This window comes from Numenius arquata, chromosome 10 (assembly GCF_964106895.1).
Source record: "Numenius arquata chromosome 10, bNumArq3.hap1.1, whole genome shotgun sequence".
Taxonomy (NCBI): domain Eukaryota; kingdom Metazoa; phylum Chordata; class Aves; order Charadriiformes; family Scolopacidae; genus Numenius; species Numenius arquata.
In genome coordinates this window covers 28,008,466-28,033,414 of record NC_133585.1, presented here as the reverse complement: position 1 = coordinate 28,033,414, position 24,949 = coordinate 28,008,466, and the positions used below count along the sequence as shown (strand labels likewise).

General features: G+C 39.9%; 2 protein-coding genes across 3 annotated transcripts in view; one reads left to right on the top strand and one right to left on the bottom strand.

Annotated features, from left to right (window-relative positions):
• The window catches only part of ANAPC10 (anaphase promoting complex subunit 10), a 38,377-nt gene extending 33,729 nt beyond the window's left edge, over positions 1-4,648 (bottom strand). Inside the window, exon 1 of one of the 2 annotated variants that reach the window (XM_074154405.1) lies at positions 4,608-4,648. The gene's annotated coding sequence lies outside the window, so the exon portion shown is untranslated. Of the gene's footprint in view, positions 1-4,101; positions 4,320-4,607 lie in introns of those variants that run through there. The other variant, XM_074154404.1, reaches the window with a different exon arrangement.
• A 119-nt stretch (positions 4,649-4,767) lies between these two features.
• Positions 4,768-23,220, top strand: ABCE1 (ATP binding cassette subfamily E member 1). Its single transcript, XM_074154402.1, has 18 exons — positions 4,768-4,909; positions 10,506-10,664; positions 10,977-11,062; positions 11,575-11,672; positions 13,171-13,288; positions 15,105-15,242; positions 15,408-15,477; positions 16,589-16,685; positions 17,687-17,776; positions 18,376-18,497; positions 19,388-19,609; positions 20,107-20,166; positions 20,257-20,315; positions 20,474-20,584; positions 20,685-20,827; positions 20,942-21,064; positions 22,103-22,214; positions 22,465-23,220. Exons 2-18 carry the CDS (start codon positions 10,562-10,564, stop codon positions 22,510-22,512), a joined length of 1,800 nt encoding a protein of 599 aa, XP_074010503.1. The 5' UTR covers positions 4,768-4,909; positions 10,506-10,561; the 3' UTR covers positions 22,513-23,220.
• The last annotated feature ends 1,729 nt before the right edge of the window (positions 23,221-24,949 follow it).

Here is a 24,949-nt window from a genome sequence, read left to right as displayed (position 1 = left end):
TATTATTTTGACTTCAAGAGAAAATTAACAAAAAACTCCAAATCTGCTAGTTACATTTTCATTCCTAGAAATAGCTATAGTCAGATTAATGAAAAACACAAACTTAAGACATAAGGAATGTGCAAACATCCTGTCAAAATCCACCAAAATAAGGTAAATAATCTGAGTGTACAATGTAATTTCTGTTATCTCAGAAAGTTGATTACACATGCTTTTTAAAAAAAATTACTAGAATTTTAAAGTATGCAGAGTCCCTTAAGACAATGATGTTAAGATGTCTTACAAGCTTCAGCGCTCACAGGGTAGTCACAAATAACACTGCCAAGATCTGCATTGCACTGCTTCACAAAAGTTTGAGGCGTATACTTTGGGGGTCTTAAATATATATAGCAAGAGACACCATCCAAGTTTCCTACTGTCTTAAACTGAGGTTCCTTCCTTCTATGTAACAGGCAAAGCTACTCAAGCACGAGATTTCAACTCCAAACCACTGCTGGCAAATAAGTCACCCACAAATTGTGCATTAGTGATGATTAGATTGAAAATCTTTCATGTTTGAACAAATAAGTTGAACTAATCAAGTCAGTTTTTCATGACAGAACTTCTGTTTAACCAGCTTAGTACCAACACATTCTGGATAGCATTGCTGAAGTTTCTCAATACTCTTAAGAATTTTAAAAGCAGAAAACTGATAGAAGTACTAAGGAAAAACAATACAGCAACAGGTCAGCTCACTCACGTAACACTTTTGGACATTTTACTAGCAGAAGCACAAGTATCTCATTTTGGACAAGACACAAACACATTAAAAGCAATTTAACTCACCAAATAAAATAAATTTTAAAAAATACAAACATTTTCTTAGCCCAAGAAGATAACAGAATGAGAATTGGCTTTCCTTATTTTTTCCAGGCTGTGTAAAAACAAGCAATCTACCTAGAAGCCCTTCTCCCTGACATGTACCGAAAAAAGGAAAGACACACCGCGTCTATAGAAGCATTGGCTGGAAACATCTCCAATTTTCCAATTCAGTTATTCCAAGACCATTAATAGGCTGCTGTTTCCTTATTAACAACATTGATTATACTAATGTCTTAATGACATTATCAACCTCAAACTTCACTTGTCCCACTTTCCACTATATGGCACACACACCTTTTGATCAAAACAAGAAGGCAGCTAAGCCCTTTTTCCCCCCCTCCTTAGACTCTTTATCCCTCAGCATCTTCCTTAGAGAAGTTTGCTCTTTTCCAGAGAAATCCCTGTGAAGTATCAGCCATTAAAGATGTTTAAGCAAACATACGGTTTATAAACAGAGTGAAATGGATTTAAATGGTTCAACAGTCTACCTCTCACAATCAAAACAGCCAGCTCATTCTCAGATACACCAGTGGAAGACACTTTGAAAAGGTGCCTACCTGAAAGCAGATCTTTCACTAGGCACATACATACTCTTCCCGCAACACACTGCAGAGGAGATAGAGAAGGATACATTGTGGTGCTTTCCTACTAAAGCACCATAAAAATCCAGGCTCAAGGAAACTTTTGCAGATTCCAAAGCAATTTTCTGCAATTAAGTTTTCCAATTCCACCGTGGTAGTATGCACAGAACTGTTTACACACACACCTGTAAGGATCTTTGACAGACCAGACTGTCCTCAACAGATGTCTGTCCAGCCATTTACTTCTCCAACAAAAGAGATTTCACAATCTTTGTGGGTCACTAGCTTCAGTGTTTCATCAACCTTGAAGTCCAACATTTTTCATTAACATCCAAACTAAGTATTACCTTCTAAAATCAAGCATGATTTCTTCTCTTGCTCTACAGAAACTAATCACCAGCCTTTACATAGCACCCCTTTTTTAGATGTGAGGGCACTTACCAAGTTTGCTCTCAGCTGCTTCTTTTCTACTGTGCCTACGCCTTTCAAGTTTCCCCTCACAAATCAAGTTTTATAAACCTGATATTCCTGCAGAGTCTAGAGGTCTACATACTATGGTTAAAAAAACAGCCATATCATTTTCACTAAGGCCTTATTCACCAGAGCAATCACTTTCCTTGTCTTTATATTTAATCACACCTGTTAATGTGCCAAAATAACATTTGTCTAGTTTAAAGGTCATCATATTATCAATTAATATTTAATTTACTATGCACTACAGTGCTCAAATGCTTTTTTTGGATACTGTTTGCTCTTCAGTAATACCCCTTCCGCTAATTATGCCTTTGATTTTTCCTCCCTGTGTTCTCTTCTTCCCTCAGTTCTTGTTAACTGAGCTTAATTACATTGATTTCCAATCTGCTATCAATCTTCTCAAGATCATTTTGAATTCTGACCCTGAGCTGTACAATGCTTGCAATTCTTCCAATTTGGCAACATATCTATTTTGTGTTCACCATTACAGAAAACAATGAAAATACATTCAAAACAGAACTCCCTAGGAGGACACTTCACGACATCCCTGTTTAAAAGTGAATTATTTACAAGCCGGCTTCAAAAGCAATTTTTCAATCAGCTGTACAAGATCTCAGAAAAATTATTTTTAGACCACACTTGAGTAGCTTGTTTTTAACATCAACCCAGACAATGGCAGAAACCCTGTAAAACTCAAGGCAAACTCCTTCTATTCCTTCCCCATTAAAAAAAAAAAAGGTTGACCCAGACTGGTCTTAACAAACCAAATTAGTCCATTTTCTGCTTGCACATTGTTTTTAATTGTCTTCTACTTACTGACAAGTTCTCCTTCCAAACCCCCTCCCTCAGAATCTTTCAGGGGATCAAAGCTTGGCTAGTCTTGCTATTTTTAAAAAATTATTATTCTGATTGCATGCCCATCATATAATTTTATTTAGTTTTAGCAAGGCTACAACTTTTCCAGCAAAACTGAACAAAGGCTGCACTGACCACTCCAGCATTTTTGCAACATCTGATTTCTAAGACTGTTTTTCCTCTTGGTCCTAGCAGAAGGGGATTTCATACCTCAGATTCCCTGACTTTCATACTTGCACTACTCATTTTACCTCACAAGCTCCTTTCCTTGCTCTCATTTTCTTTGGATGGAACCTTGTTGGTTTAAGGCCTTCAAAGATCTCAAGATACAGCCAGAAACTAATCTCTTACTACGCTTTCTATTTTTTATTCGGGTGGAAGATTAAACAGTAACATGGAATATTCAAATTTCTAACATCTAATTAATATTTAATAACAACAGTAAGTTCAGTGGCAAAATATTTCAACAATTAGCTCACCTGTACGTTTGTTCCCTCAGATTATGCTCTCAATATCATTTTAAACACCTATTATTTTTACTCTACCTTCAGTATATTATTTTAAGCCTTTAGTAAAAATTACTTGTCTTTCACTGTCACAAACATAAAAACATTTCACCAGAAACAAGGTAATTAGAGCAACTGCACAAGAGAATTACATTAGCAATTTTTATATGTGTATCCCCAATCAATCTAAACAAATAGCCCTTTAAAAAATGCATTTTTGTACAAGCCCAGGCTCCAAACGTAAGGATATTAAGTAAGGATGCTAGTAAGGATATAAGCTGTCCTTTAAAGGACACAAACACTTATAAAGGGTGCTTATATTAAGTGAAAGCAGACTTTAAAAACCCAGTAACCAGCAGATGAAGCCAGTTTGATAAATTAAGCTGCTTTCACGCAGGCATCCTTGGTAGCCCTCCCCCCACGGCTTCTTTGTAGAGCTTTAAATTGCAATTTGAAGTATAATCGATTAGTTTTACAACGTTGTACTATGGCCCTACCCCCCAGGCCTACAAAACACTTAAATATCGGAAATAGATCGGCAACACCCAGTCACGAAACGCGCCGGCCGTGGTTAACCCCCAGACCGCGCTCCCCTCTCCCAGCCGGGGCGGGGGTCAATACAAACACACCACCACGCACCGGGGGAGGAACCGGGAGGAACGACCCGCTACCCCGAGCGGGCGGGCGCCCCTGCACACCGCGCCAGCCCGCGGGGCTCCTCGGCGGCTGCCTTGACACCTGGGAGCCAGACACAGGAGAAGCCGCCCATCCTCACCCCCCACCCCGTCTCTCAGCGCCCACCCGGGCCGGAGCAGCGTCCCCACCTGAGCGGCAGCGGAGGGGCGGCAGTACCGGCGCCGCGCGCGGGTCCCCTCAGCGCCGGGGGAGGGGGAGAGGGCCGGCGCCGCGTGCGGATCCCCTCAGCGCCGGGGGAGGGGGAGAGGGAGAGGGCCGGCGCCGCGCGCGGATCCCCTCAGCGCCGGTGGGGGGGGGACGACCGCCCGCCGCCACAGAGAGCCGCTGGGCCGGCTCCCGCCGCACCGCCGCGCACGCGCAGAAGCCGTTACGTGCCGCGCGCGCCCGGTTTAAAAGCTACCGGCGGGGGTTGGTTGGGGCGGCTGTACTCGCGTGCCGCCAGAGCTCGGCGCGCGCTGGGGCCCTGGGTGGGGCTTGCCGCCCACCCACACCCCCCCCGGAGGGAACACTCCCCTCAGGGCCGCAGCTGGTGAGGGCCGATAACGGGCCAGTGTCCCTTCCCCTCCCCCCCCCCCCCCCCCCCCTTCTTCACGGAGCGCCCCGGGACGAGGGATCCGGAGATGGCGTCACTAACCGTCGCCACCTCGAGCGCGCGGACCGGTACTGCTTGCGCCCCGCCCCACCTCACCCCACCCTTGTGGCGGGAGGCGCCGCTCTCTCCCCGAACGGATGCGCTCTCTCTATGGTGAGCCTCCCTTCCTTCCCCTCTTCTCTATGGTGCGCGCCCAGGCCCCGCCCTGCGGGGGCGGCGGCCATCTTGGCCGGGTGGCGGCGGCGGGAGCACGTTGCGGGCTGGCCCGCCGGAGAGGGGAGGAGGTTCCCCGCTGCGGCCCGGCCGGGGAGCGGGGGCACCTCGCTCTCTTCCCCCATCTCCCGGTAAGCGGCCTCCGACGGGGTGGGTGGAGGGATACCGGCGTTCTCGGTAGCTTTTCTCATACTGCTGGGGGTAGGGAAAGGGCCCCCTCTTCTCCTCTACCGGGAGCCGCCGCCGGCTTCCCGTGCTGTTGGCCCTACCCCCGCCACTAGGCTCGGCCTTCTTCTTCAGGGCCTGGGGCTCGCCCCCGGCCACCACGGGAGGGAGGCTGGCTGATGGCTCCTCGCCCGGGCCTGGGTGCCGGCTGCTCCCGGCCTGGCCCGGCTGCACGGCAGCGCCCAGCCGCCCGGGAGCTGTCGTCTTCCTGGTTGAAGAAAGACCCTAGCCGCACGCTCCATTGAACGGGGGGAGTCGCTCCCGGCGTGTGGTGGGGGATCGGCCCGTTCCTTCCCATCCCTTCACGAGCCGGCGCTGCCCTCACATGCGGTTCGTCGTCTTTGGCGTCATCTTCCAGTTGTACGTCATCTTCCAGAGCTCTGCTTTTCTGTCAGCCGGCCTGTGCCGTGCGGCGGGGCTGGGAGAACGCATTTCCTTCAGCCCCGGGAATGGCTTTGGCCTAGAGGCTCCTGGCGGCGGCCCGGGGCCGGCAGGGAGGGGTGTGGGGGTGGGGGAGAGCCGGTGGTTTTCTCCTGTGGAAGTGGGGACCTCCTCTGCTGGAGGCAAAAAGCCGTGTTTTGCCTTATTTTGGGGAAATACCCGCGTGCGTGCTTGTGCGGTGAGGAGACCCAGGCTTCTTGCAGGTTTGATAGGGGTAAGGCTGTTTTTTCACGAAGTGTGTGTAAAAAACCAACCAAACAAAAAAAAACCCAAAAACCAACAAAACCCAAAACTCGGCAGGGCTTTTCTCTAGGACCATGGTAGTGTTTGTCTCTGGAATGCACTTAGGTGTTTGACCTGCAAGTTGCTGGTGGAAAAAAACACCCTGCAGTTTTCAAGTTCTAATTTTAAGTTTCCCTGCTATGGTTTCCTAAACAAGTGGTCGTGAAATATTTCTGTAACTTTCGTGTGGTAGTTTGCCAATTTATGGGTTTATTTTCATGCATTTCACTTCACGTTAAAAGGGACTATTAAAGATTGAGTGATAATTAACGCTGCTCAGCACCAGCTAAACACACCCACTCGTTATGCTGCGTCAGTATGTTTGACCATATGCTTTTCATGTTAACATTGTGTTCATTTTCATATTCATGTCGTGCCTTATGAGTAATATAATGAGTTAAATACAGTAGGGAGATTTGGGGCTTGGTTAAACTTCTTTTTGTACATTGCCTCCGTTTCTAAAACAAATGTCAAAATCTTAAGCATTGACTAGTTCTTAATTCTTAGTAGATTTTGTTCTCGTAGCATTTACTATTATTTCTGCTTTGACATTTACAAATATAGTAATCTCCCATATGCAGTTTGAAAATATGTTGTCTTTCATTTAAATTTTCTTTGGCTATTCTAGTTCTTGACTTTCTTGTTATGGAGTGACAGTTTGTAGTCCATTAGCAACGGTTTGAGAGAAAATTCTTGAGGTTAATTATTTTCAGAGGAAAGTGCAAATGCTGCTCATCTTACTCTTTTCCACAGCATTTATCTTTGAGGTCAGATGCAGTGTAATTTAATAAAATGTTAACTGTTTTTCTGCAAAGTAACTAAAGTATAGCTCAATTCTGAGCACAGATCTTGCCTTCACATAATTAATTGAATTGTCTCTGGTTATGTTTCAGTCTTCATTTGTTTGAGTCTGAATAATTCAATGCAATTACAAATACTTCTTGGTCATAATTGACTTGACTTAGTAATTTCTAGTCTAACTCGAATGCATGTGAAAGAAATAAACATTCTTAATGCAAGTACATTTGTCCTACAGATTGTACATTGCTGTTGTCCTGTTGCCTTTTGTGACAGGTAGCAAGGTCTGCTTACGTGCACTTTTTTTCTTAATTACTTCTGGTGTGTCAGAGAGCCTAAGAATGCTGATTTAAATGCTGGTGATAACATGTTTTGTGCCTTATTTTTAGACATGTTTTAGTGTTTGTATTAAGTGTCATAATTGGTCTAATGTTTGGTTTCAATAAATGATACTGTCAAGATGTTTAAAACTCTTTTTAGAACTACTTTTTTTTGCTAGCAATTGTTACTCCTCTCATTCTTTCACCTGTGTCATCAGTCCATCATTCTGGAAAGATTTTCTGTTGTCACTCCATCATAATTTACTAATTTAAAATAACGCTTTACTTTTGTTGTTAGTAACGAATTAATATATTCGTACTTTTTTTTTTCTGTTCTTGATTCGGAAAGGAGAAATACAGACTTGAACTTAAATGCTTTTGAGTACCAGTTTCTCCTGCCCTTAAACTGCTGACTGTACTTAACAATTACTGGTATGCTATGTTGTAGCAGATGGATGTGTTCCTGACCTGTGTTCAGTGTATTGGGAGTTCTGGTGTTTGCATCTTGAAATCAGACAATCCTATTCAGTATGTTAAGTTAAATGTCACTAAAGTAACCGCAGATAAATATGGAACTTGAGTTCAGTCTGGTTTTGGACGGTATTGTTTTATTTGCTCTAAACTGTCAGTTCTAAGTAGAAATTTTTTTTTTTTTTGTCTTGTGGGCAATTATCATCATAGACATCAGTGCCAGATTTGCAGAAGTGACAGAAGTCACAAATATTTTTTTCTGAAAATGGTTTAAGACCCTGGAGAGCCCCTTCAAAACTCTTTACCACAGACGGGCATTTTCCCATATAAGTAAGAAAGGAAAAAAAAAAAATATTTTAGGCTCTTTATTACTTACCAACCATGGTCTGATCAGCAATGGGTAGTAGTGTAAACTTCAGTCTGAGTATTCCACCAAGACTGGGTGGAAAGCTTGCTGAGGTAGGTGGCAAAACCTAGTTGTTTCAAGCTATATTTGACTTTGTCTTTTAGTGCAGCTCCCATCCCATCCTATCCTGCTGCTTTGGTGCTTTAAGCTAAACACCAGAGTGGAGGGGTGGATGGCTGAGGGGAGAGTTTGTCTGGTCTGCGATCTTTACTGCTCAGGCAGTAACCTCTAACAGAGGTTTGGGGGATTGGACACGGGAGGCAAGCTCCTGACGTACAGCAGCTTTGCCTCCTAGAGCTTGTTTTCGTAACCCATAGAAATAGTTTATACGCTAGTTAGAGCTAAAATAACTAGCAGGGAGAGCCCTGTGACACACAGGGGTTTTTGGAGAAAGGGCTGACCCAGATCAGACACTTTCCTTGAGAAACCAAAGAGTGAGTGCTTGACTCACAAATACCCTGCGCAAACTACAGGACTTTTATTAAAAGCACTGGAATACGTTCCCAAAGCATGTATCTTTATTTGAAGCACTGACAAAATCCAGTATCTGTCTCTTAGAAAATTACCCTGACTCAGACATCCTCATAGTTTTCAAGAATAAGAATTTAGATTTCTTGTTTTCTTACGTAAGAAGAATGTATTAAAGTGAGAATGACAAACCCACTATTCCATGCCTCTTGGCCTGGTCTATGGATGTAATTGCAGTGTTCAGCCCTACTTTGTCAATCTGGTCTGACGATACAGAACTGTAAAATCAGTTTTTAATTCTTTTTTAAAATATTCGGTCATTTATTTGAAAACATCAACTATGTCATTAGGACTTTCTGGCTTAGGAAATGTTAAAAGATTAAAAGAAAAACAATTGAAATATTAAAAGTAGAAACTGCCGTAATAAGGTTGGCAGCATAACTAATCATTGCACTCATTTATATCCAATGAAGAATATTTTTAGACATTAATTTAAAAATACTTTGGAAATTGAAAAGAGGAATAAGACTGTCACTTCTAAAAGGAACCACTTAAAATATTCCTAAGTGTGGTAATAATGGATTTAAAGATAGAATAACATCTTCATTTCTGACCTTTGTTACCTGTTAGATTCCAGTCTCTTCCTTTCTTTCATATTACAATAATATCTGTAGGATTCCATGCAACTGAAGTTCACAGGTGGGTGTAGGGAAGAATGGAGTTTAATGTGATACATGTGCCATACACCTGTTATATTCTTGCTGCTTTCAGGAGATCAAAAGTCACAACCTTTCTTCATGTAATAGCCATATGTGGTAAATAGTCTCTAAACCACTGCAGGATACTTTAGTTTGGTGGAGCAAAGATGAACTGGATATCCAACAGAAAATGCTTTCTTCAATAAGAAATGTTGGGTTCCTTTTTTTGGAAGGAAGTGCACGTGTGGACTGTGTGGAAACCTGAAGTATTTCAAGACTCTTTCCCAGTTATGAGGGGGCTTTATCTTTGGGAGGTTATCTTTGAGCTACTGATACATATTGCATTGGATTGAAATGATTTTGAATCGGCACCACCAATAGGGCTGCCATCACTTTATTTAGTGGCATTGAACTGGAAATGCTTTGTAATTTATTTACAGTCTTTCTTTAGATCTAAAAAATAAAACCTGTTTGTCATCTCTTAATTTCTGATAAACTTCTGAGAGCCTCACAATTCAGTTGTCCTTGTTCTGGAGCAGGAGCAGGTAGAGGGAGTTCCTTTAGGTGTGTGTTGTTCATAGGAAAATGAAGTCATTATTATTATTGTTACTCTCAGTACTGTGTGTGAATATAGTGAAGGAAATATAAATACACTTCAAAATACATTCCACCTGCTTTTCTTTATCAAGACTTTAAATTTAAATTCTTTGTCCTTCTTTCCTTCCTGCTACAACTGTTGACCTAAATTCCCAGTACAATCCAGTGCTTGTCAAAGTAGTACAAATATCTAAGCAAGGGAAGAGTTATGTAGAGGAATACAGGTAGTAATTTCATTTCCTTGAGTGCATTTATTTGTGGTTTCAGGAATATTTAATCATCTAGTACTCAAAGACCTTTCTCTTCTAAAAATTAAGTCATTTTGTAAAGAATCTTGCTTATTTTTATTGGAATGTGTTATAGTCATTGATACCATAGTAGGAAATACAGAATGTAGGTGTACTTATTGAAATACTAATGAAACTCAAGATAAAAGAATCAGACTTCATCATGTGTGTTCACATTGCCTGGATTACTTTTCTATATGCAACCACAGATTTTCACTTTGAAAACTTGTTTAAAATTTACAGTATTTTAATAATTTAAGATAGAATATTCACATAAAGTTTGCAAAATGAATATTATAATCAGATTCTTGGAGTAACAGTTGTAGTCACAGTTTTACCTTACCAGACACTGTAGCATGAACAAGGTTGCTTTACACAAGGCAGCTTGTAAAACTGAAATTGGCAGCAGTATAGGTTCTTCTGTTCTTATTACAGTATACTTTTCTTGAAAACAAATACATTCTCGGATATAATCACAGTTTTATTTTACAGTGTAGAAATCGTAATGGAGTGGAAAGCTGATGTTAAAGATTTGTGTAGTTATTTACACATCAGTACCCTTACTAGTTGTATCTGAGACTTTGCCCTGTTTGCCATCTTGTTTAAAAGAAGAATAAATCAAATAATTTTGCTTTTTTCATCTCTGAACTCTGCTAGTAATAACTTCAGATATGGATGTTCTTCTCTGTGCTGTCAGTAATTATGCTCTCTTTTGAATTATTTTTTTTCTTTAGATCTGGAAGATTCCCACTACTCCTCATAATTAGTGTTTAACCCTAAATTGTGCATTATGGCAGACAAATTAACAAGAATTGCGATTGTCAACCATGACAAGTGTAAGCCAAAGAAATGCCGTCAAGAATGCAAGAAGAGTTGTCCTGTGGTTCGAATGGGTAAGAGGTGTAATTTAACAAAGTATTTAAGCAATTGGAGAAGTTTTAAATAATATTCTACCAGAAGGAGCTATTTCTTTATAATTGTTAGTTTTTTGCTTATCATTCATGCTCTGTTTCATAACGCCTTTAGAAGTATCACTGGAAGCATGAACAATTCATAGAAATAATGCCACTTTTCAGGTCTTTGGATGATCTGAAGCTTCAGTGAACGTTAATTAGTTGCATGTTCCTCTGTGGAAGTTAATAGTACTGGCAAGAATTCTCATTCATCAGAAAGTTTATTGAATTAATCTTATTCTTTTTCACCAGGAAAACTTTGCATAGAAGTCACATCACAGAGCAAAATAGCATGGATCTCAGAAACACTTTGTATTGGTTGTGGTATTTGCATCAAGGTAAAAGTTAGGCTGCTTTATTAAAAATGATAAAATTGCCTTATTATGCTATTATGTTTAGTAATACATAATGTAACTCCAAAAAGCAACTTTGTTGCCCTGAATAATTAGACCTTGTTAACTGTTATTGGTTATAGAACGTGAAGTATTGTGTCAGTTTATGGAGCTGATTGGGTTGCAGGGTGTGGGTTGTAGCTTTTTGTTTGTAGCTTTGGTTTTGTTTGTTTATTTGTGGCTATAGACGCTTGGCAGTAGAAGGATGTTTCTGTGAAAGAGCTAGGGAATATATGCAGTGTGCCTTATTTGTATTGTAGACTGACAGTCTAAATTGCTAACAATTTGAAAAATGTGGTATAGATCTTCTTTGGAAAGTTGACTATGTAAATGAAGTAATTTGGTAAAAGTACTTTCAAAAATATTTCAATGTACAGTTCAGTGCAGTACAGAATACAGCATTTTGTTAATAAATTGTTTGTGTGCACTAGTAATCTATAAATTTATTTCAATTACAGAAATGTCCTTTTGGAGCCTTGTCAATTGTTAACTTACCTAGCAACCTGGAGAAAGAAACAACGCACAGATACTGTGCCAATGCCTTCAAACTTCACAGGTATTTTTATTTTTCAAATCAACATAAAAGATAATCTAAACATCGTGCATGTTGAGGTGTTCTTGGTTATTACCTCAGTAGTTTCCTTTTTGAATATTAATTCTTTTTTCTTACTAAAAAGTATTAGGACATAAAATATTAGTGCTCATTTAACAGACCTCCTGTTTAAAGAACAGACTGCTATTAAATCACAGAATCAGAGAATATTTTTGGTTGGATGGGACCTTTTGAGATCATCGCGTCCAACCAACAAAAAAAAAAAAAAAGGCACACCCAAAAAATCCCAGAACACCAACACCAAAACCAAACCAAAACAAACACCCACAACCACACCACACCCCACCCACAAACAGACACAAACCAACAGTCTCGGGCACTAGAGCATGCCCTGAAGTGCCATGTCTACACGTTTCTTAAATACCTCCAGGGATGGCGACTCCACCACCTCCTTGGGCAGGCTGTCCCAGGGCCTGACCACCCTCTCAGGAAAGTCATTCTTCCTGATATCTAATCTAAACCTCCCCTGCCCCAACTTCAGACCATTTCCTCTGGTCCTGTCATTATTCCCTTGGGAGAAGAGGCCAACACCCACCTCTCTACAACCTCCTTTCAGGGCGTTGTAGAGGGCAATGAGGTCCCCCCTCAGCCTCCTCTTCTCCAAACTAAACATGCCCGGTTCCCTCAGCCTCTCCTCGTATGACTTGTTCTCTAGACCCCTCACCAGCTTGGTGGCTCTCCTCTGGACACGCTCCAGCAGCTCAATGTCCTTCCTGTAGTGAGGGGCCCAGAACTGAACACAGCACTCGAGGTGAGGCCTCACCAGGGCCCAGTACAGAGGCACCATCACTTCCCTGCTCCTGCTGGCCATGCTGTTCCTGACACAGGCCAGGATGCCGTTGGCCTTCTTGGCCACCTGGGCACACTGCTGGCTCATGTTAGGCCAGCTGTCCACCAACACCCCCAGGTCCTTTTCTGCTGGGCAGCTTTCCAGCCACTCTTCCCCAAGCCTCTACCACTGCCTGGTGTTGTTTTGACCGAAATGCAGGACCCAGCACTTGGCCTTGTTGAACCTCATCCCATTGGCCTTGGCCCATTGATCCAACCTGTCCAGATCCCTCTGTAGAGCCTGCCGACCCTCAAGCAGATCAACACTCCCACCTAGCTTGGTATCATCTGCAAACTTACTGAGGGTGCACTCAATCCCCTTATCTAGATCATCAATAAAGATATTAAACAAGACTGGCCCCAAAACTGAGCCCTGAGAGACACCACTGGTGACCGGCTGCCAACTGGATGCCAACTGGATTCCAACTGGCTGCCAAATCTCTTAGATACTCTATTTTTAAGGAATATTGATTTAATCTGAATTACATATTGGCAAGTCAACAAAGTAGGCTGAAATAATGAGTCTGAAAACAGGTCATAACATTTAGTTTACCACCAAGTGTTGTTGTCTGATGGCATTAATATAATCCAAAGTTACTGATGTTGTGTACAGGTTGCCTATCCCTCGTCCAGGTGAAGTACTGGGATTGGTTGGAACCAATGGTATTGGAAAATCAACTGCCTTGAAAATTTTAGCAGGAAAACAGAAGCCAAATCTTGGAAAATATGATGTAAGTAACAGCAATAAAATAGAGTTGGCATAGATAGCTGTGGTTATATCTTTTTCACTGAATTTTCGTATCTGTGAATGCAATAGAATTTGCAAGGACATTGGTGATTTTCCTGTTAACATCCAGTGTCCCACTCCACACAGAATCAATGGTAGAAGGATGTTAACAAAAAGGCTTTTTTGCAAATTCTGTATATCTTTCAAGAAAAGTAAGAATCCTAATTATAATTGTAACTCACTTAAGATAAATATCAGAGGTAGGATTCTGTCTTTAAGTCACGCTTAAGGGTTTTTTTCATATCAGTCTTTAAAAATGTCAAATTTTTTCACCTGCATAACTTACCGGTTCCCCATCAAGGGATTTAGGTAGCTCGTGTTTTGGAGTTTCTTCTAAGTTCAACATTGTTTTTATCTGAACAGTTCTAGTGTCTACGAGCGCTTAGCAATGTATCCTTGTGATCTCTTAGGCTTTTTTGATTCTTTTGAAGATGATCTCTTATAAAATACGTTGTTATCATAGGTTGTTGTTGAAGATATTTCCCATTCTGTGCTTTAATAATGAGTTCTGAAAATCCTTCGTTTCTTTACATTGCTAGATACTTAGAAATTTTGGTAGTATTTTTTGAGAAGCATACACAGAACAACTTACATCTACTGGTCTGCGTGGGAGATCATAATCCATTTTCCTGTGTATTTACACTAAGTCCACTCTGCAGCCAGCAAGCAAAATAATTTACAGGGGTTTGTTTACCTTGCACTACTCCAAAGAGTGAATATTATTAGATAAAAGACTAAATAACTGTTGTGACTCTTATCAGACAGGATTTCAGTTCTCACCTTCCAATCACATGGTGACAATCGAATTCTGATGCTCATTTTTGTCCTTCAAGAAGGACTTGTAGGAACAAGCGTGTTCAAACTTTCTTCATCAGTTTCTTTACTTGAAAGAGTAACGTTTTAATAATTTTTTTTCATTTCACCACTGCCACTTTAAACTGCAAAGAAATATAATTTCCCAGCTACAGTTTCCATTCTCTTTCAAGTTTGGTTTATATTATTTTGTGGACTTCTTGTTTCAGGTGGTAGTATTGCAGAAATAGCAAAACTTTTGACTTTCTGAATGTGTACTTAATTGAATTACTGTGCTTCCAAAATCAGACTTCCCTGTGAAGAGCCAAAATAAGTAACATTTACCATCAAAATAAGCACCATTCAGAGCAGTACCATCGCTGTGTAAAACAGAACTGTTAGAAGCTGGGCCTTTTTCCTGGGCGGTTGCTCTGAAGAGTTTTTGTTTTTTTTTTTCCATTTTTCTTTTGCCTTCTCCTTCTGTTTCCTTGGAAGTCTTTGCTAGAAGCAGAGAAAATGACTAAATTTTATTGCATTTTTTGCGCAAGTTGATTTTATCGGTCCAACCTTTTTCCTTTGGATTAGCTGGACCCAAAGGATCCAGTGCAGTTACGCTAATCCATTCTATAATTTTGCACATGAAGTAGTTTCACTTGTAGTTTCTTAACGGTCTAAGGACAGTTGTGGATATCCCGGTTGCAAATTTAAAAAGCTTTTTCTTGAAAGGGCTAGTGACGCTAGAACTTCTGCCCTCCACTTTGCAGTTTTCTAATTTTTTAATTTTTTTTTTTAATGGAAACTTTGCGGAGACAAGATAACACTGTGGTAACTAGCTTTTATCCAGGCTTTTTTTTTTTAGTGTTGCAAGCATATTCTATTTGCTGTCTTGATTGGAATTTTAAAATTAGATATTTTTTATTATGTTTTTATAACAGTGTAAGTAAAGACAAGCTTTCATTTTGTCACAGGATCCACCTGACTGGCAAGAAATTTTGACTTACTTCCGAGGATCTGAATTACAAAATTATTTTACCAAGATCCTGGAAGATGACCTGAAAGCTATCATTAAACCTCAGTACGTGGACCAGATCCCTAAAGCTGCAAAGGTGGGAAATTTCATGAGCTGATAGAAAGCCGGGAGCCTCTCCTGTCATACTTCTCTTCTGTTTAAAGATTATATTTAGCACTATAATTGAGTGTCAAAAATCCACTACTGTCTGAAATTTTTAATGTTGAAATAATGTGGAGATTTTTTATTATTTCTCATGCAGGGAACAGTGGGATCAATTCTGGATAGGAAGGATGAAACTAAGACACAAACAGTTGTTTGTCAGCAGCTTGGTAAGTAATTTTGTAAAGTCAAACTACAAAGTGTTTTTGAGAAATTCATATTTACTGGGGAAAAAAAGGTTACTACTAATGTGATAGTAGATTTAAATTATACCAATTAAAAAAAAAAAAAAAAAAGGAAAGATTCTTTAGTTTAAAGCCTAGGGCTTGCTGTAAGCATATCTGAACCAGTGCAAACAATACGTCCTAGGGGCAAAGGCAAACTAATTGATACATGTTAGTTAACAGAATCTGATGCAGTTTCTGTTTCATGGTAGAAAGTGTTCATTTTTACATCTGGAAAAATTCCAGTTAGCATCTGTTGCTCTTGCTTGCTTTCAACTCTGGCAAAATCTTAGCATCCCCTCTTGTGAGAACTGTTGCATATAGAAAATATTATCCAAAAAACTTTTTCTTCTTCTCCCCCACCCCCTCAAAGGCCCTGTCTATAACTAATTATAATGGGAGTAATACTGACTTCTGCAAATAATGCAGTTAATGAGAAGAACATCTGCATAGTCCAGCCCTCGTAGTTTTTTGTAGGTGTAGGAATTAAGTTGCTAGTAAATGTAGGTGTTAATTTAGGTGTTGCTAAATTAACAACAGGGTTCTTCTGGAGAGATCTGGGTGGTAAAGGTGGGGCTGCCTTGTGCCACCAAGAGCGTGGTCTTTGAGTCCCGTTTATTAGTGAAACAGTGTATTCTTGAAATTTGCCATTCATAAAGCTGATGAGAGAATACTGACTTCACCCATTTGCTGTAACGTGTGGGGGACTTGATTTTCCTGAAAAATCCGAACTCGTCAGCCAGGTCTAACAAGAAACACTTTGAAAACTGGTATAGTTTCTTTTTAGGGCCAGAAATCTTTACCAACTATATTGTGGAAAACCAAATAGAAATGTAATCCTTCTGCATGGCTTCTTAGCAGCCATACAAGTTAATTGGCTAACGCTGCAGAGAAGCCCTAACGTGCTGTGACTTACAAATAGCACTATGATGCTTCTATATAAACTGAATGCTTATTTTACTACTTTCTGGTTTTTCCTGTGTAGGATGTCTGCTGTGATTAAATATGAATTGTTGTGTTGATTATAACATACCTAATATTAACCGCTTATTTGCAGACTTAACCCATCTGAAAGAAAGAAATGTTGAGGACCTTTCGGGAGGAGAACTTCAGAGATTTGCTTGTGCAGTTGTTTGCATTCAGAAGGCTGACATGTATGTTTAATTTACTTCTGTTACACATGGCTTCTAATAATCTGTCTCAGAATATGTTCCTCTAATTTACATTTATTGTTAGAAGTAATACTGTTGTTTGAAATATTTAAACAAAAGGATTTATTTTTTTTTAAATACTGGTTTTAACCACTCAGCAGCCAAGATCCACGTTTACTCGATATATAATCTTTATGGTTTTTATACTTTAATTCATCTGACTGGAAATTGCTAATTTCAGAGGACAGTGTTAAATTTCACCATCGCAACTTCATAACCTGTCCCTAATACCACATAAAGGTATCCTGTTTGACAGCATTACCTCACTTAGCCTCTCTGAGTACAAAACGGACAGATCCTTCCCCACCTTTGGGAACTTGTGTCCGCTCTTGTCCTGTCTTGCAACCAGGAAATTATTGTCTAGTCTATGATGTTTCCTGACTCCTTTGGATCAAGAAAAGTTATGGGGATTAGGTTTTTTGTGTTGCTTTGATTTTATATATTTTTTTTTAATTTATTTTTTTTATTTTTGTGTTTGTTTGGGTTGTGGGGTTTTTTTTGTTTGGCAGGTGTTTTGTTGGTTGGTGCAGATTTTGGGTGGGTTTCCTTGTTTATTTTGTTGGTTTGGTTTTCTTTTGGAAGATGACCTTCTTTGAGTCTGCTAAAGTATTTTGGCACTCTTCAGTTCATGCAAAATTTAAGCTGAATCAGACCTGAGTGCATGGGATTCCTAACTGATAGCTGATTTCTTGTAACGTGATAACTTTGTCAGAGCTTTTAGCAAAGTTATACTTAACTTGAACCTTTTTATAATTTCACGTGACAGTCATCAGAGATTCAAGGCAGGTGTCAGTACATAATTCTCATTTTTTTGTCTCTGCTTCTCAATGTAAATAATGGTAACTTTTTATTTCTGTGTATGTAATGGTTGAAGTGTTATTATTAGGTTTGAATATGTAGAAAGCTTGCGTTCACTAATACTTCATTCTTTCTTTTGGGTCTAGCTTCATGTTTGATGAACCTTCTAGCTACTTAGATGTCAAGCAGCGCTTGAAGGCTGCCATTACTATTCGATCCCTAATAAACCCTGACAGGTAAATACAGACTTAAAATGTTTTGCTTGACTATAATAGGTGACTGTTTACAGAGGGAAGAGACCTCCAGATCATTTCCCTAGAAGTGCTGCAGTAATAGATGTTTAAAATAAAAATTTTAAGTTAGTAATATTCTATTCCTTTGCATTTTGGAAACTTATTTCCTATAGTTTCTGTACTATTTCAGCATTGGGGTAAATTTTGTAATAAGGACATGAAAATATAGGTGGTTTTTCATCTGAATATTGCTGATCTATCCCCTTCTCACAATTTTTTTTTTTTTCTTAAAATGTGCTAAGTATTTTTTGCTCCAGTCGATCAATATCCTTCCACTTACTGTACATAAAGGAGCTGCCAGTTTACACTGAAGGTGGACTTTCAACTTGTCATTCACAATGTCTGTTTGTTGGACCGTTTAAAAAAAAAAAAAAAAGGCTTATCAGAGACTTGAACCCCATCTTTATTTAGTAAAAAGCTAAGAAACCATATTAAATGAAAATCATGTCGACAGCTTTTGCTTATGCAGGACTAGAGTATGGAAGGGAGAAAAAATGTTGTGTACTGAAGCATAAAAGCATCTCTCTGGTTCTGTTTTTCAGGTACATTATTGTTGTAGAGCATGATCTAAGCGTGTTAGATTATCTCTCTGACTTTATCTGCTGCCTGTATGGTGTGCCAAGTGCTTACGGTGTTGTTACTATGCCTTTCAGCGTAAGAGAAGGTAATTCTTGCCACACTTCTCTTTTTCAACATACCAAAAAAATTCTGTGGAAGAAGGAAAAAAGGTACCAAAATGCTAGTTGTCTTATTACGTGAACATTTCTTCTTCTTGTTATAGTTCATAGAATCATAGAATGGTTTGGGTCGGAAGGGACCTTAAAGATCAACGAGTTCCAACCCCCCTGCCGTGGGCAGGGACACCTCCACTAGAGCAGGTTGCTCAAAGCCCCATCCAGCCTGGCCTTGAACACTTCCAGGGATGGGGCATCCACAACTTCCTGGGCAACCTGTTCCAGTGTCTCACCCCCCTCACAGTAAAGAACTAAACACTCAAGTTCAGCAACTAAAAAAATCTACTGGGTTTTTTGTGTAGAATTTCTGTTTTACGTGATCCTAAATTTATAACTCAACCCAAAAAGTCTTAATTACGAAATGCCCTTTGTCTCTTGCTATGGACGTAATTTTGATACTTGCAGGTGTTTTGTAAACAGTGGAGTTACACAAAAGACCCTGTAAATGGTAGAGAAAGGGCAGGAGGCAGTTTGCACAGTACAGAGGTAGGTAGTGTTCAGCTGAACTGACTGTACTTGTAGCACTGGGACTCAGTAAGAACTGTTGCTCTGAGAATGGGGGTCCAACAGCAGTAGTTTCTTTAAACCCTGAACACATTGCTAATACTAGATTTTCAGGAAGAGCTTCTATAGCCTTTCTGTAATTTTAGTAAGATTTTTCTTCATTCAAATAGAAGCTTTTGTTGCCTCTTTCAACATGCCATTTAAAATCCAATGTACTTTTTACCTGATTGGAATTTACAGCCAAGAATTGAACTTCATCTAGTCTTGCTTTGTTGTAGACCTTTTCTAATGATCTTTTTTTTTCCTCCCTTCATAGGCATAAACATTTTCTTAGATGGCTATGTTCCAACAGAAAATCTGAGGTTTCGAGATGCATCTCTGGTATTTAAAGTGGCTGAGACGGCTAACGAAGAAGAGGTTAAAAAGATGTGTATGTACAAATATCCGGGGATGAAAAAAAAGATGGGAGAATTTGAACTATCCATAGTAGCTGGAGAATTCACCGATTCTGAAATTATGGTGATGTTAGGGGAAAATGGTAAGTGCAGTTCTTGTTGGAAACTGCTTCTACAGCCCTTAATACGCTCCTAATCCCCCTTTTTCAGCCTATGAGCCGGGCTTCAAAATGACTGGTTTTGAGTCAGGTTGAACTGCTTGTTTCCTAGGGAAGATATCACACCACGAACTTGCGCTCTAAATAATGGGAACTTGAAGTTCTTGAATGTTAATGATGCCAATGTATTTGTCTGTTACCCCATTTTAAGAACTTAGGTTGGCAGGATGATCGTTGACCTGGTGAGCTAAGCCACAAGCCTAGACTATTGTAGCTCTAGATGTCTCTTCCATTTGAAAAAGCAAGTAATAGCAAGCGCTGCTTGCTGGAAGTGAATATAGGACTTTTCAAAGCAGTCTAATTTTAAAATGTATTCTTTATTAAGTCTTTGTTGGTGTTTTTTTTTGTATCAGTGACTTAATTGCTAGAGGTCTAAGTTACTAAAAAGTCTGAAGTAATATGTAACTTGCATTTTATTTTAGGAACTGGCAAAACTACATTTATCCGAATGCTTGCAGGAAGACTTACGCCTGATGAAGGAGGTAGTGCTTAATACCTTAGCTGAAACCTATTTTGAAGATACTGGAAAGGCTCTTGTTTTCATTATTAAGATAAATTTTATCTTTCTCTAGGTGAGGTCCCGGTTCTAAATGTCAGCTACAAACCACAGAAGATCAGTCCTAAATCTACAGTACGTTTAAGCCTTATTTATTAAGTATTGTGTTTGCTACAAAAAGCATGTTCGTAGCACACAGGTAGAATCTCTTTATGCCCAGAACAAAAAGCTCTAATTTTATTTCTTCTTGTTTTGGTGCATAAAACTGAGTGGCAACACTTTTCTCTTACTAGGGAAGCGTCCGTCAGCTACTGCATGAGAAGATCAGAGATGCCTATACACACCCCCAGTTTGTAACTGATGTAATGAAACCTCTTCAGATAGAAAACATCATTGACCAGGAGGTACGAATTGCCTGAGACAACATCCTAACTTTTCTTCTTTAATTCTCTACTTGTACCTCAACTAAATACGGCCTTATTCCCCTTCCCCCTGCCCCCATAGGTTCAGACATTGTCTGGTGGGGAGTTGCAGCGCGTTGCGTTAGCTCTTTGTCTTGGAAAACCTGCAGATGTCTACCTGATTGACGAACCTTCAGCATATTTGGACTCTGAACAACGTCTAATGGCTGCTAGAGTCATTAAACGGTAAAGTGTGCATGATGGCAAAAGTGCCTGACACTTCTCAGGTAGTTTTACAGTAAGTTTACATTCAGCACGCTCTCTTTTTTTTTTTTTTTTTTTTTTGTATTTCTATTTCAGTTTCATTCTCCATGCTAAAAAAACAGCTTTTGTGGTAGAACATGATTTTATCATGGCTACGTACCTTGCTGATCGTGTGATTGTATTTGATGGTATCCCTTCCAAGAACACACTTGCCAACAGGTAAGACTTGTTCAGATTAGTAAGCAAGATAAAAGAGGACAACATAGAAAAATTAATTGTTTATCAGAAGCATTAACAGCAATAAGGAAGTGAAGCATCCTTGTCTGTAGAAATATAAGCTGCACTTAAAGTTATCCAAGAGTGTCGTTTTGGCTTTTTGTTTTGAAGCAAGAAAATGGTATTGGCCCACACTTAGAAGCTGCCTAGGCACAGAGTTGGGGCATAGTTGGAGAATGTAACCAAGCCCTCAAAAACTAGACCAGTTCCTGGCCTTAAGCAACTGCACACCAATTAAATTGCAATCAGCAGAGAACAAATAAGTGGCATTGATTGTGAGGAAAGAAAAAGTATGCATGTAAAAATAACTTTCAGCTGTGTGAAAAGAAAGCCAGGCACTAAGGGTACACATATGCAGGTCTCGTGAAGTGCAAGGCTTGACTGCAAAATACAATGCACACTAGCTCTGATTTTTACTCTTCCAGAGCTGTCCATTGAGATATGTCTGCTTTTGTTCCTGTAAATAATTTTATGTAAACTACAGAGACTTTCTGAGGAGCAGCCTTATTGGAAACCAGGCTTTTAGAACGGTGTAATTCCCGAGTACTTAACATGAGCCAGATGAAGTAAACGCATCGGTCTAGCAATGGGTTTACTGTGTTTATAGTATTGGTGGTGTTCCTTCTTTGTTTGAATTAAAAAATCATGATCACATAAACATTTCTCAGCGTCAGTATATGTTACGATTTTTGTTTTATCTATCTGGCTAATGGTGCAGCTTTCTTTGAATGTAAATTCAAAGCACACACATGTGTGGACCCAAAGTCAAAAGAACGTAAAGGCAGCAGTCTGGCTGTGTAGCACCCTGCTGAGATACTGCGGAAGGTTGAGGGTTGAGGTCGTGACTTCTCAGCTGAGAGATGATTTGACTGAAATTGTAGCCCATCCTGGTGTTGTCAAGTACAGCTCATGCTCGTGTTACCAGACTCAAATGAGGTCAGGACAGACATCAAAACTGCCTGTTCTTCTCTCCCTTAACAGTCCACAGACTCTTTTGGCTGGAATGAATAAGTTTTTATCTCAACTTGAAATCACTTTTAGAAGAGACCCCAACAATTACAGACCAAGAATAAACAAACTCAATTCAATCAAGGTAAGAGAGAAGCACCTTCACAGTAAAGAAGCTGTGACTGTTTAATATAAAGCCAGGTTTTAAAATAAGGAATAAAGTGAAGACTAACCTGGTAGTTTTGCTGTGCTGGAAGACGGCACATGAGATAAGTACTAGGAGCACTAAGGAAAGTAGGAAGGAGTTGAGATAAGTGTTTTCTATTTCAGCTACGTTCAAGTCTGCCAAAGACTGCTTCAAGTAAGTAACATTGACCTTTTTTTCTCTTCCCAAGGATGTGGAACAAAAGAAGAGTGGAAACTACTTTTTCCTGGATGACTAAATAGTGAATCTGAGCATCTTTGTAACCGGCGTATAAAAATGCATATTGGAATCTAAACATTTGTGGATGAGAAGGCTCAATCAGGTTTTAGAGCACTTCATCTTTGGGAGCTTAAAATCTCTTGCTGCGTGTAACATCTGAGACCAGTAGCAGTGTAAATCCTAGTCTGAGTAAAACTGCCACTTTCTATATTTTGGTGACACAGCCCTATTTTCAGTGTAATAATTTCAAAATAGACCACCTCAAAATCGTGCAAATGAGTCTCCAGATTTTTCATATGTTAAGGGAGGTTTTCAATTCAATATATCCTACTCACGTACCAAGTACTGACTGAACTTCCTCATTTTAAGTATCTTTGAAGCTGGGAGGCTTACCAAGAATGTCGAGCTACAGAAACAACTACTTTAAAAAGGTCGAATCTCTCTGGATGAGGGTTTCATCAATAAATATCCTCCTAACCTACAGCTCTTCTGTGACACAGTGCAAAAATTCTTGAATTAATAATTCAAAAAAAGTGTATATGATGTTGTCAAGCATACTTTTTTTCTCATACTGTAGAAAGGACACACAAAAGATGGAGTACAAGCTTCATATAACAATATCAAGGAAGAGATCTACACCTTTTTTAGTCATCTGTCCCTGGGCGTCTTCTCAGACCTACTTACAAGAGAATAACCATCAGCTAAATAAAGTCTTAAAGAACATACTAAAAATCCTTTCTGTAACTTAAACCTGCAGAGCGAGGAAAGGTTAATGGCTGTTTTTTCCAGTTGCTTGTTCTACAGACGTGACCATATACTACAGGAAGTAGGTTTTTGAATAACAAAGCCATGGATTTCACAAAGTACTGACACCTTGTCAGCAAACCCCTCCTCCTGTACTGTGGTAGAGCCACAGAGGAGAACACTTACCTAAAAGCTTGTAGCAAATCAGTCAGCTACATACAGGTCTCGTTAAGGGTTAAAGAGGGTAGGGGCAGCTCGTCTCTCAGCACAGGGTGTACCTATATTTAGGGATTTTCTAAAAAGCTGAACAGAATAAGGGTTCTCACACGTACAGCGAAGCGTATTTTGTCTCCAAGGGCTCTAATAGCACCCAATGTAATAGGGGATTTACAAAACCAAAGCGGGTGTTTCCAAGATGACAGGTAAGTGAGCCCCTTGTGTCGTACTGAGCACGTTTCACTTTGCAAACAGCTACTACCGCACTTGCTTTACTAAACCATCCTCCTCCTGTGTAGAGTTGACTTCAACGCAGTGATTCTGCCTTGTGACAGGTCACAGTAGTACTCTCTCTACTTCAAGATTAAGATGACATCAGTCTCTAGAAGCACGTTAAAGTAATGTATTGTTTAGTAGATTAAATATTCTTAAAACCTGCCATTTTCAGGGACATGTACACAGTATTTCCAGCAACAAAGCTGGGGTTTATAGAAAGGTAACTGGTTCTCTTGGGTAGGGAAACTGAGACAAAAGGGATTCCCTCTTCAGACTTGCTGACCAACTCCTTCCTCCATTGGCAACTGCTGGCACCCCCCTCTTTCCATGGAAAGATTAAGTTTCTACAAGGTTAAGATGCAAGAAGTACTTGATCCTTCCAATAGAAAAAAAAAAAGTGAAGGTAAATAAAAAAATAGCATGTTAAAATTGATTTCTATATAAATGTCCTTCAGGGAGAGAGAGGGAAGAGTGCCTATATTTAAGGGGTTCCTGTACAAGTGTTACACAAGTTTCACAGATGTAAAAAGAACGTGAGCTATATGTCTTAAAAGTAAGGAACGGTGTTTTCCATGCAACAGTTTTGTGTTCTGCTTTCATTGGCATGCGAAAACCATTCTGAGAGAAGGCATGGCTTGCTTAACTTACATCTTTGCCTCCTAAGTTACAGGAGACAGCAGTGGTTTGTCTTTTGGGGGTTTGGTTTTGTTGGGTTGGTTTTTTTTTAAGCCATTACATCTGTTAGTTACTCTGCATCTTCTGTTAATTACTCCTAATTAGGGTAAGGTAAAGATGTGGTTTAGGAAACATCTGAAGCTGTGTATCTCAGTTCACTATATGCTAAATACTACTAACCTGTGGGATCCTGCAGTCTAAACCATCTTGCCCTGGGTAAGGGCTTTGGCCAATCAATCTACAGCTCTTTCAGCAAAAGGAGGAAACCACACAAATCAAGTGAAGGTGGAGAAAATATTAGCTCTGCATATTTCAGTCTTTCCCTGTCTTTGAGCAGCAAGATGGGGCGCAGGCCTACCTTAAATACTTTCCGTCAATTTTTAAAAGTCAAATCGACAAGCACCACCATGCCCGTTTTCCACTGTTTCCCAAGAAATTCCTGCAGAAAGTGTACCGCCTTTGGTCTTGCAACAAAGCTCACGGTGAAATGCCTGCTCTAGTACTGAACGATTATTTCAGTGACTGCTGGACAGATGTGGGCTACA